The following is a 12,363-nucleotide window of genomic DNA, read 5'->3' on the forward strand; positions in this document are numbered from 1 at the left end:
ACAGCCTAATTAGGTACTTCAGCTCAATTGTGCAATAACATTGGAGAAAATCCAGCATTATGTGGATGTTGTTTGTAAAAAAGGTTAAGGTATTTCTTTTACCAAATGAAATATATATATACTGTATATTCAGCCATCAACTGGCAATGCTGCACAGGACATACATTTCACTATCATGCTTTCTAGTCTTTGTTCAAGTATCATTTTTAGCATTAGCTTCTGGCTTTACATCAGCAGTCTTCTGTTTGTCAGTTGCTTGAAAATGTTAATGATTTCCTTATGATCATTTAGGATCTCCTTTTCAGTTGACAGACGTAGTAAGCTTACACCATACTGACATGAACAACGTGTTACTGTAGAAGTGTTATACTGTGCAATGCTGTATATCAGAATTAAGCTATGGGGAAAAAAACACTGACACAACCTTTACTAAAGGTTTCTATGTGTAAAAACCTTCAAAAACTTTAAGGCTGATTTATTTACAGGCTGTATGTTTGCATCAAACTTGCTTTAATGAATATGAAATTTGTGCCATTTCTTCCTAAAAGACCAATACCCTTGACTATCCAAAAAGAATTCATTTTGCATCTGCAGTGTGATTTAGCGCAGCCTGAAATTTAGTTTTGTAATAGAAATTTATATTCTTTGTGAATTAATATGACAAAAAAGGCAGGTACTACATTTGTGTAAGCTTAATTCTGGCATTTGAAGGCAAACTAAAATCATTATTTTATTTAGGTTTCTCAAAATGACTCATTAACTCAAAATAACTGACGTTTTGAGGTAATAATTCCATGATACACACAGGTTTTCAGAACGGTTTTCAGAATGCCTCAACGCCTTGAGTCAGAGTTATACCTGACATGCAATTATGCATCAAGTTCAGTTTACTCTTCCAGAACTATTGTCACCAGGACAATTAGAACCAATTAGCAACTATGAGAAAACTCATTTAAATATTGTTTCCGCTCATATAAACGAGTATGGATGTACAATTACAGTGTACAGTATAAATGAATGAAGCCTTCAAGGTGGCACATCTCTACAGTAGTCTTCAACTTCATTTCAGAGTAAATGCAAGATACAGAAACAATGGGCATTGTCTCTGTTAGTCTTTACTTTCATTTCAGAGTAAATGCAAGATACAGAAACAATGGGCGTTGTCTCTGTTAGTCTTTACTTTCATTTCAGAGTAAATGCAAGATACAGAAACAATGGGCATTGTCTCTGTTAGTCTTCACTCTCATTTCAGTGTAAATGGCAGTTACAATGGGTGGAGATAAACAAACCTCATACAAATTATTGGATGAAAAAGTGGGGCTGTATTCTGCTATACCATTTAAATGACACCTGGGCACATTCAAACCACATTCAGAGGGCACACTCTACCTCCTAGCACACAGGTAAGAAATCTGCACAGATCATTTATCTATGAATAAAATACGTAAGGGATAATCCACGGCTAGGTGTGCATTACATGATTTTAATGCACGATGTGGAGGCAAACAACCACCCGACGTGAAGCAGATCTGCCTCCGCGGAGTGCATTAAAGTGGTGTAATGCACAACTAGCCGTGGATTATCCTACTTATACTGTGGCCGCTTGCCAGCATTGACAAGTTAAAGCTGTCATTGATTTTTTGCAGTGCAAAATTTGACTGAAACTCTAAAATTAATTTTTGTTATTTATTTTATATACGGGTCATTAGATCTAGAATTCTGCCAGCTATAAATCATACACAGAGATATAGTAGTGCATTAAGATTACATTTATTTGAATTACATTTGCCTTCTTTGATGCCATGAGACAGATTGGCTCTTGCTGTTTTGAGAGCTGGCAAAGACTCAGTCTGATAATATATGTTTACTTGTGCATTGCACTACAAATCATCTTGCACTATGCGCTGCTTCCCCTAAAATATCTCTTTTGCACAATTTCATGTATAAAATACCTCTTTTGCACAATTCCATTTACAGTATCTGTGTAAAGTTTTGTATAGTTTTTGTAAAGTTTTTGTAAAGTATGTATAGTCACCTTAATTGTTTCTTATACTTCTGTGTTTATATTTATATTTAACTTGTATGTATCAACGTGGTCCTGCGAGACACGATATTTCGTTCAACTACATGTCCACGCATGTAGCAGAATGACAATAAAGCTCAACTTGAATGGATTATAATAAATAGTTCTCAGAGAGAGAGAGAGAGAGACAGAGAGAGAGAGACAGAGACGTGTGTCTGTGCTGCGTCTCTGCTAATATTGAAGCTGTGAGTTTAACTACTGTATGCAACTGTATCTGTATGTTACTATGGTTACAACTGTTGTTAGGCAGCATGTTAATTTAGAACGGTGATTAAACTGACTGGAACTACTTGTGCACTCAATGGTTTGAACCCACACCTTCCAGCCATTCAGAATCGAGTATTCAGGCAGACCATGATATAATAGTAAGTAGCACAAAATTCTTATAAAGGTACATTGTCTATTTAAGAGTTTTGGAGATTTGCTTTCAGGGAACCCCTAGATGGATGAGAAAAAAGAACTATTAAACCTTTTTTGTAAATTGATTTTAAGATTGATAAAATTATTTTAAAGTTCACTAAATTTCCAGGCTTTAACCAGACCTGTCATTTTGGCAGACCACAAGACAGTATAACTTAATTCTCAGACATTAACCTTTTCAACCCTTTGTGGCTTCTCAGTTCTATGAGTGAAAGAAAGGTTGTCAGTAGTCACTTTTCAGCCATAACTAGGGATTTCAGAAATTGCTATTCAGAAATTGTGTGTGTTACTGATTAATGTGATAATTACAGTACGACTATTCATGCAGCAGTATATTGGTAATATTCTAGATTCCTGTTAGATGTTTATTTCAATGCTTGCCATGTTCTCATTCATATGTCTCTTGTTACATTACTGTAATGTGTGGTAAGAGGCAAGATGCAAGAGCATGAAATCAGCATGTTGTTTATTACGAGCAATCCATAACTCATCATCAGAGTCTGTAGTATGTGTCAAAGCAGAGGCAGAGAGAAGCAAACAGGCATAATTCCTCATACACAGGAACAAAAGCACAGGTCAAAACCATGAAATCAAACTAGAAACACTTGAAAAGGGAAACAGTGAAACAAGAAATGCATGATTGATGAGACAAAAAATACAATAAACAAAGAAACAAAGAAATGCAAACATTGATGAGGCAAAAAATAGAACAGGGCTTAAACAGACAAAATAATTGACAGAATGGGGTCAAATGGGGAAGACATGGGAAGAGACAAGACACAAAGAAACACATGGAAAAAAAAATCATGAACAGTGTATGCCATGCTGGGGAGCACACTATGCACAGAGAAAAAGAATTTGTGACAATTACACTAGACAGCAAAGAAAAAAAAGCTATTTCGTTCTTCAGTCCACATTTTCTATCCCTGTTTTTTTCTGGTTTATAGGCAAGTGCTTGTGTTTAAAGCCGTGGTCTAAAGCCTACTGAAAGACTCTGCCGCGGACTCTTCTACTGAAGAAAAATCCAACAACCTCGGAGACGTGTACTACGTGAAGGTGATTTACATAATCTGACAAGGTCTTAATAAACAGAGATTTACCTGTGTAAACACTGACATAACTTTTGGTCTTAAGTCAGCAACCCTGAATACATTCCACTGAGTTTCATTAGCTGAGGTTGTGTTCAATCACTGTCATTACTGTCACAAATGCAAAACGTAGGTATGCAAAAGCAGATGGGGTGTTAGTTCAGAAATATATAAATGGGTATGATTTGGCATTAAAGTGTTGATAATTTATTTATGGTAAAAAATTGGTAAGTGCCATGTCTACCTGATCAAACTGACTAAAATTACTGACAGATTTTACTAATATACTGTGGTCCCAAAAAGTATTTGGACACTTAAGCCACACTTACAGATGTATGTATTTCAATGCATTAGAAAACAACATGTCACACCAAGTGGCATTTTTTTCAAAAAAAGATACCAGGAGCACATTTTTTTTCTTTTCTGTAATAGTTGGGTAGAAATTTCGAGTTTTAACCAACAAAACCAACAAAAACTTTATCCTACCGACAAATCCACTTCCATCACTCAAATAATTTCTTCACTGATTTCTGAAGGTTTGCATCCAGAATGCCTCTGTACATTTCTTGATCCCATCAATAAACACAAGCTTACCAATACCACAGTAGGAAAACCAGCCCCAGCCACGTCTGTGATTTATAGTACTCTTGCAATTTAGTTGGAGTTCTTCTCCTGGCTTTCTCCACAGAAACAGTCTACCCTCAGATCTATCGGAGTTAAATCTGGATACATCTGAAAATAAGACACTTCTCTAGAAGCTTCTGTACTTCTGTTCATGTTCTTTTGCAAATTTCGCCCTTGCTTGCTTAATCTTGAGGCTGATGAATGGTTTCCCCCACATTATTCTCCCTCTGTATGACAGGTGAGTGTTTTATGGCTACACAGGAAGCCTGGCTTCCCCAAAAATTTCATTAAAATGCCACAGTGAAATGTTTACCAAAGGTAACGGCACCTTTGGTACAGTACTAGCAGGGCTTCTTTTGAAAGCCCAGACAGAGAACTAACAGACACTCACTGAAGCCCATGTGTGTCTGACTGTTTATTAAAAATTCATGTACATGGTGTTTCAGTGGGACGAAAGATTAACACTCAGTGGACACCCCACCCAAACGGAGTGAATGGAGTGTGTGTTTTGCACAGAAAAACACCTCAACATTTACTGAACAGTGCGCTCTTTGTTTGTCTCAGCTCTGGATGCACGACTTCTCCATATGATGACTGGGAGACCTCTTAAAAAGGTGGAACCTTGTAACCAACTGCCAATCAGTTAATTAATTGGAGCTGCGGTGGTGGTGTGATTTAGCAGCTAATCTGCTTTTTTGGCACAAAATGGCAGGAACGGCTAATGTTGACCAGATTTTAGAAAAGTCTTTTGATGCTCATACATATGGAAAGACTGAGAATTAAACAAAATGGCAAACCAATGCCAAAGATTTTAATTCAAAAGTCAGGGAGCAAAAAAGGGTCATTTTAGCTGTCTTGGTTCAGTAAAATTGATTGACTGTTTTTTTTAGTATTATTTTTATTATTATTTTTTTTTTATTATTAGTCTTAGATTATGGACAGCATCCGGCATACAAATCCCTGTAAATGAGCTGTTACTGTAGAAATGATAATGTGTTAAAAGGTGGGTGATGATATAAACCTATTGTTCATGTTAAATGTGCATATATAATATGTGAAAATATTGTCCATAACTGACAATTGTGCCTCCCCATTTTAATAACCACCAGTCGCCATTGCTCTGTTCCCATGCTTGTTGATCCTGTTTTGAATAGTTTGTGCTCTAGTTGTATCTGGTAATTCTTACTGATGTCTATCGCAATCCTTTCTGATGTTTCTCGGCTGTCTTTCTTGATTTTATTCATAATTATGCTTACCCAGTCTGCTGGTGGTCTTTCTGGGGCTGCCTCTACATTGTCTGTTTTTAGTTACAAGTCCTCCATCTTTAAACCTTTTTACAGGTTGTATAGATCTGGTGAATAGAGTGGCCTTCTTTGTGCAAACAGCTTAACTTTTCTCAAAATTTACATCCCTCTTCTTAGACATTTTTGCAATTACTTTTTACCAACTGGTCACAAGTTAAATTATAGTGGATGTATGTAGTTAATTACCTTCAAATTCATACAGATACCCCATCAGATCAACTATGGATTAACTGTGACAGAATAATTTTAAGTGTCCAAATACTTTTTTGTCTAATTAATACACATGCAGTCATTGGAAAAAGAAAGTACACCCTCCTTCAATTCTTTAACCTTTAACAATAACTTGAAGTAAATGTTTTCTGTAGGAGTTTATCAGTCTCTCACATTGTTTTGGAGAAATTTTGGCCCACTCCTCTTTGCAACACTGCTTCAGGACATTGATGTTTGAGGGCACTCGTTTATGCACAGGTTTCTTATGATCCCACCACAGCATCTCAATGGGGTTGAGGTCTGGACTTTGACTTGGCCATTCCAACACCTTGATTATCTTCTGCTTTAGCCATTCAGATGTAGATTTGCTGGCGTGCTTGAGATCATAGTCCTGTTGCATGACCCAATTTTGGCCTAGATTAAACTGCTGGACAGATGGCCTCACATTTGTCTTCTTGTGCATTTCATTAGTAACACCTGGCAGCTAATTACTCTCTTAATGATTATGAAAGTAGGAAGAGTGTACTTGTTTTTTTTCCCCATCTGGTTTCTGAATGTCGGTTTACTTTTTTGGGAAAAAATGACTACATATTGAAATCTGTTTTTTGTAGTCATCTGAGTTTGTTATAGAAGTTGGTGAGTACTACACAATTGTTATTTAGGCTGTGATAAATAAAAACATAGAATTGAAGGAGGGTGTACTTTCTTTATCCCATGACTGTACATCAGACTACAGGCTTCAAGGTTCTAGATGGTTCAAGATCCTAGATGGTAATCAGCACATTTTTAGTGCTGCCCTGCTATGAGTGATTAGCATGAATCTTCTAACATGACATTTTTATGTGTTAAAGTCTTTCTAAACTGCAAGCGTATGTCAGGAATTAATAGCAGAGGCAGATGCAAGTGCAGATTTATATTTTAATAAAAACACAAATGATACAGAAAACATAAACAACATGACAACATGTACAACATGACAACAAACAACAACAAAAGACAAAAGCTAGACATTGAGTTTGGTGCAAGATGTGACTTAAATACTTGTGCTGAGACGTGATCCGGTGAGGTGCAGTGGCTGATGGGAATCGTAGTGATGTGCTGTTTTCGGCGTAACCACGACAGCCTAATTAGATGTACACTGTGAGGTGCCTTGTTGTGAGCCTGTGGTAGTATGAATGAATAATTATTAGGGGTGTAACAATACACAAAATTAAAATTCCTTATAATGTGATATGGTGGTTGTGGCTCAATGTGTTATATTTTTGAAACAGCAAAAATATTAATTAATTAATGTAAGATTATGTTATACCAAATGCGCCATACAATTGGTGCAATGAAGTGTTTGCACCAATCGCTGTGTGTGTGTGTGTGTGTGTGTAACTAGCTAGCAACTTAGTGTGTCTAACCCTAGCCTTGATTTTTACTCCATATACTAGCTAGCTACTTAGCCACTAACCTTTTTCCATTTAAAAATGAAAAAATCCAATATATTAGCATTAATTTCTTATCAGTATTATGCGGCCATTTCTCCTCTTCTACTTTCTTCTTTTTGTGTTTTTCCACCCCAGGTATATGGGGCTTCATGATCACTGCTTCTTCATGATCTTCTGATGTCACTTATGTTAGTTACCTAATTTGGTTATGTAAATTTCAGTTTCTATTCTTTTCACACCGCAAGGGGGTCTTCTTTGAGTGCATGATGCATAAAACCTTTCGTTAAATGATAGTAAAGTGTGTTTTTTGCATATCTGTTTTAAAAATCATGGGGCTTACTGGTGGTTACTGCCTTCCAACCACAGTATTCCACAACCTCAATCCTGTGTCCTAATACATTCTTACATGTGTTGCTCTTGAATAGTTACTAGTTTACTAAGGACCCATATTGTGAAGTGTTACCAAACTGCCAAACATTTATTTAAAAAAAAAAAAAATCAATATTGAGTTTACAACAAACTGATGATTACTTTTAATTTTTTTTCCTCCAGCAAGGCACTTTGGAAGACACAGAATCAAAATCAATCAAGGGTTAACCTCAGAACTCTGGCCTGATGGCAAATTATACTGTTCCTTCTCAACGTGGTGGGCAAATTCCACTGAAGACTCAAGACCGAGACCATCTGTCATCCCTTGATGTTGTGTGGGCCAATAAATATGAGGGTGAAATGATCAATCCTACAAATGCCATGCAGATGGAATTCGAGTTTTACAAAGGTGCCCCACCCCAATGGCTGAACTTCTACTGGGCTGAACAAGAGAACTCCCCCTTTGTCAAGCGGGATCTGTATCAGGTACTACAAAGAAAGATCAGTGAAACTAAAACTAAAAGATCGAGCATTGCTCATATTAACTTGTTCCATGAACCAGGCAGTGGAGGGTCCACCCTGGCCATGCAGGTACTATGGGACCTGAGAAAAGAGCTCAGGTGTGCCAAAGTAATAGATTCCACAACAGACAGAAAGGCAATTGCACAGCAAGTGCTGCGGTTATTTAGAGCAGGTGGTTCAGAAAACCAAAATACTGTTCTCCTTCTTCTAGACAATAAGTACACAAGTGACGATCCTTCATTTCGAGAAAACCTTGAAGAAAACCTATGTGATGAAATTAAGATGAACAATATCACTACTACAATCCCTGTGGTCATCATTTTAAACTGTCTCCGCCAGACAGACTTGACTGACAGAACAGAAAATGTAATACTGTCCTCAAGCCTTTCAGAGAAAGAGCAAGACAATTTTAAGAGAAAACAGTCTGACATCATTCAAATACATGGAAACAGACATACCCAACTTTATGCCTTTAACATTATGCTGAGAAATTACGATCCATCTTATGTTACAGAGGTCTGCAGAATTCTTCTGCCATTAAAGAAAAAAAGGAGGTCCCGCAAAGAACAACTTCTGGCATTTTTGGCACTGATTAATTCATATGTCCCCAGCTCTGATCTCCCCCATGATCTTTGTCAGACGTTCATTGAGAGGCAAGTTAATAAGCTTGTCAATTTATCTTTGGAGCAATATATGCAGCCCTTCACAGACTTTCTGGTCATATTCTCAATGAAAGAAGAAGAGGACAGAAGTGAGAACACACGTGTACGAATGGTACATCCCATGATTGCTCATGAATGTCTAAGATTGTTAGCTGAAGCTGGTGTAACCAGAAGTGACACTACATTGAAGCTACTGACAGAACTGTGCGGAGATGACATGCCGCCATGTTTGGTGAAAACTATTAAAAAATTACTCACAAAGCGAGAATCTAGGCTGCAAGAACAGGAGAAATTCTCCAGAGTGAGCCTAGATCAATTCTCCAAACTGATCCTAGATATAAAACGAGAAGAAAAAACATCCTTCTGTGTTGCAGTATTGAAAATGGCCTTGAAAAAATTTACAGCAGATCCATTTTATCCACAAGCTCTTGCCCGTTTCTATTACATTGAGAGGAAAGATTATGAAAAAGCTAAATATTGGGCTGAAATGGCGATTATGAGGGATGAAAGAAACTCTTTTATCAGAGACACCCTTGGACAAGTGCATAAAAACTGCCTAAAAAATCTTGCCTGTAATGAAGAACCCTTGAAAAACCCTGAAGCATATGCTAGAAGAATCTTGCATCATGGAAAAAAAGCAACTGAGGCTTTTAAAGCTGAAGAAGAAGTTGCTGTGGCAGAGGAGGCACCAGAGTTGAAAGAGGATGTCCTGATAAACACATCTACCATCTTCAACAACCGGGGTATCTTCGGCTACATGCAAGTGGCAAAAATAATTTTTGACCGTCTCACAGGCTTTCACGATGAATGGGCCAAGGTACTTACAAAGGAAATATCCCCACACCGTTTTCTCAGCTCTTACGGAAGTGGTAAATGTGAGAAGTATAAGAGTCTCATTACAAGTCTAAGAGATGAAGTTGAAGAAAAGTTTGAATTTTTTGAATGGTATCTCCTTTACTCAAAGCCAAGCAGCCACAAAGATGAACCCAAATACTTTAGGCCAGAAGTTGATGCATGCTACAAGAAATTTGTAACACAATCCAAACAGAACAAATCAGCATTTCAGATCCTCAAGGAAAGAAAGGCCAGCACATTTGCAGGATTACTGCACACACAAGACCAAGACACTGAACTGGAACTGATCACTGAACAATGGAAAGAAATTTACTTGCATTCACAGAGTGATGCCAATATTATACAAAACTACATTGCTGCAAATGTCATGTTAAGTCAAAGGAATGGCACATCCACAGCGCTCAGACCACTGGGAGAACTTCAGGAAATGCTACACAATCTCTGGACAGAACAGAAAGATAGAAGAAGTCCAGAGTTCTACCTGTTGGTCCTTCTGCTTTTTTGGCCTGATGAACAACAGGGCAGACACAACAGTCTGGACGTATCTGAATGTGTTAGATACATGCATCATTCCTTTGAAAGAACATACAAAAATTACCTACGCTCTCGTTACCTGGTTCCTCTCTTCTTCCTCACTGAAGACCACGGACTACGGAGATTTATCCATATATCATGCCTAGAGGAAACTTCAACTGACATTCTTACCAAAGGACGTGAAAGAGCTGAAATTCCGAAACTACGACGTGTGAGAGGAGAGGTGAGAAATTATAAGGTTTTTGCTGTAGAAGGATCTGAGAAGATTGAGGTTTCTCCCAATCATCCAGCCAGTGTGCGTGGTCAAGGAAAGGTTTCTTTCTACCTTGCCTTTAACATCAAGGGACCTGTGGCTTACAACATCAGATATGAGCAATAAAGCTGAAGATAAATACATTAGATATGAGTGTGAGCTCCAGTTAAACAGTAGGGTTCAATGAATACACAGAGATTGGATGAATACTACCTTTATGTAAGATTAATCTCCATTAAGTATGAAAGTAAAAACAGGATTCTAAACTTTCTACAAATATATCATCACTGGTGTAGGGTCAATTTAATCAATTTTACATAATATATTGGTTTTAGTAATGTTCTTCATAATGGGTCAGCTTTTGCTGGACTACAGTGTCAACTACACATGATCTGAGACACTGCTTTTATTTAAATATATCTCTGATGGGATATAGAATTTGACTAACCTTCCGTATCTTACTGCTAGAAAAGGCAAATACGATAAAATAGTTTATGGTTTAGTATAAATACAGTCTGGAACATATTACGAGTTGACAAGTGCAAACGTTATGTAAATATTTACTCAGGGAACGTTCCTCGTATTCAGACGCGGGTTAAGCTTAAGTCGACTTTCTGGGTGCGCCATTCAGATTATACAAAATACTTGTGCGTAGCTCCAAGATAGCCAGAATTTTCTTGAATAAAGGTGTCCAAGATAAAATTTTTGCCCCATGAGAGCAATGTCTCCAATTATGATGCTGTCTCCTTCAGTGTCCTCTGTGTGGGGAAAAAAAAGCACTTTTGTGCAGACTTTAAAAGGACAATGCTATTAATTAATTAATAATGTCATATTTGAGTGTACTTACAGGATAAACCTTACAGTACATTTCAGTGTGATGCATAATGCTTACATCACACTGTCTGGATCATTCAAGGTCAGATTCATTGGTAACTGAGACGCCTCCATTTTTTGCACACGCATAAGTCAACTCTGAATCCTTCATTCAGTATTTAACTGCACACTTTGTCATCCATTTCCTGCACATTCATTACACGAATATAATTTCTTCATTTATATGTATACGCTAATACTAAAAGCAGTGACACCTACATGAAATGACATGACTTTAGCTAACACAATCCTTGTGTCTACGCAATTAATCATAAATGGTTTGGCATCAATAACTTGGGTACACCCATTTGGGGAGTCAGCCATTTTGCAACCAGACATCACTATTCTAAGCTAACCAGCATGGCAGTCCAGCAAAACTACCTCTAGATAATGAGATAATAATCAGGTTTACTGCTCAGACGGTAGCGATGTACTGTGTATATATATATTTTTTATTTTTGTTATTGTTGTTCTTTTGCTCTGTCATCTGAAATATGCGAATCTTATTCTTATTTCAATAGATAAGTATGTACTATTAGCATGTTAAAGAGTCGGTGGAGGGTCTTATGTGAATGATAGGATTTTTTTTTTTTTTTGTTTTCAGATTCCATTGAGAGTTTAGATAAATTACTATATTCTTTGAAACAGTGCATGCTATTAAATATACTATTGTAATGATGCATTGTTATAAATAAAAAAAATCACTTTTTGCCTCTATAGTACACAGTTATAGAAGGGAATTTTTTTATGGGATTATGGGATCTAAAGGATTCTTCCTCATGTTGTGTTAGGGAGTTTTTCCTTGCCACCGTCACCTCTGGCTTGCTCATTAGGGATAAATTTATAAATTTAAAATTTATATCTAGAATTTATAGATTTCTGTAATGCTGCTTTGTGACAATGTCTATTGTTAAAAGCGCTACACTAATAAAATTTGCAACTGAATTGAAACTAAAATGATGGCAGTGTTCATTTTGATAATTTACATTCAAAAGGCTATTTAAAAAAAAAGTATCTGTGTTTGATACAGCAGGTGTGGTTCTTGTCATCATAAAATGAGAAAGACACCTTAGTTAATATGTTACATCATAGTAAATATATATAAAAAACCAATCCCACTCAACTACTCTAGA

General features: G+C 36.9%; 1 protein-coding gene across 1 annotated transcript; it reads left to right on the plus strand.

Moving 5' to 3' along the window:
* Positions 1–1,284: 1,284 nt before the first annotated feature.
* On the plus strand, positions 1,285–12,064 carry sb:cb1081 (sterile alpha motif domain-containing protein 9-like). Its single transcript, XM_026942968.3, has 3 exons — positions 1,285–1,403; positions 3,451–3,559; positions 7,715–12,064. Exon 3 carries the CDS (start codon positions 7,778–7,780, stop codon positions 10,481–10,483), a length of 2,706 nt encoding a protein of 901 aa, XP_026798769.3. The 5' UTR covers positions 1,285–1,403; positions 3,451–3,559; positions 7,715–7,777; the 3' UTR covers positions 10,484–12,064.
* The last annotated feature ends 299 nt before the right edge of the window (positions 12,065–12,363 follow it).

The sequence above is a fragment of the Pangasianodon hypophthalmus genome, chromosome 28 (genome assembly GCF_027358585.1).
Source record: "Pangasianodon hypophthalmus isolate fPanHyp1 chromosome 28, fPanHyp1.pri, whole genome shotgun sequence".
In the NCBI taxonomy this organism is placed as follows: Eukaryota; Metazoa; Chordata; class Actinopteri; order Siluriformes; family Pangasiidae; genus Pangasianodon; species Pangasianodon hypophthalmus.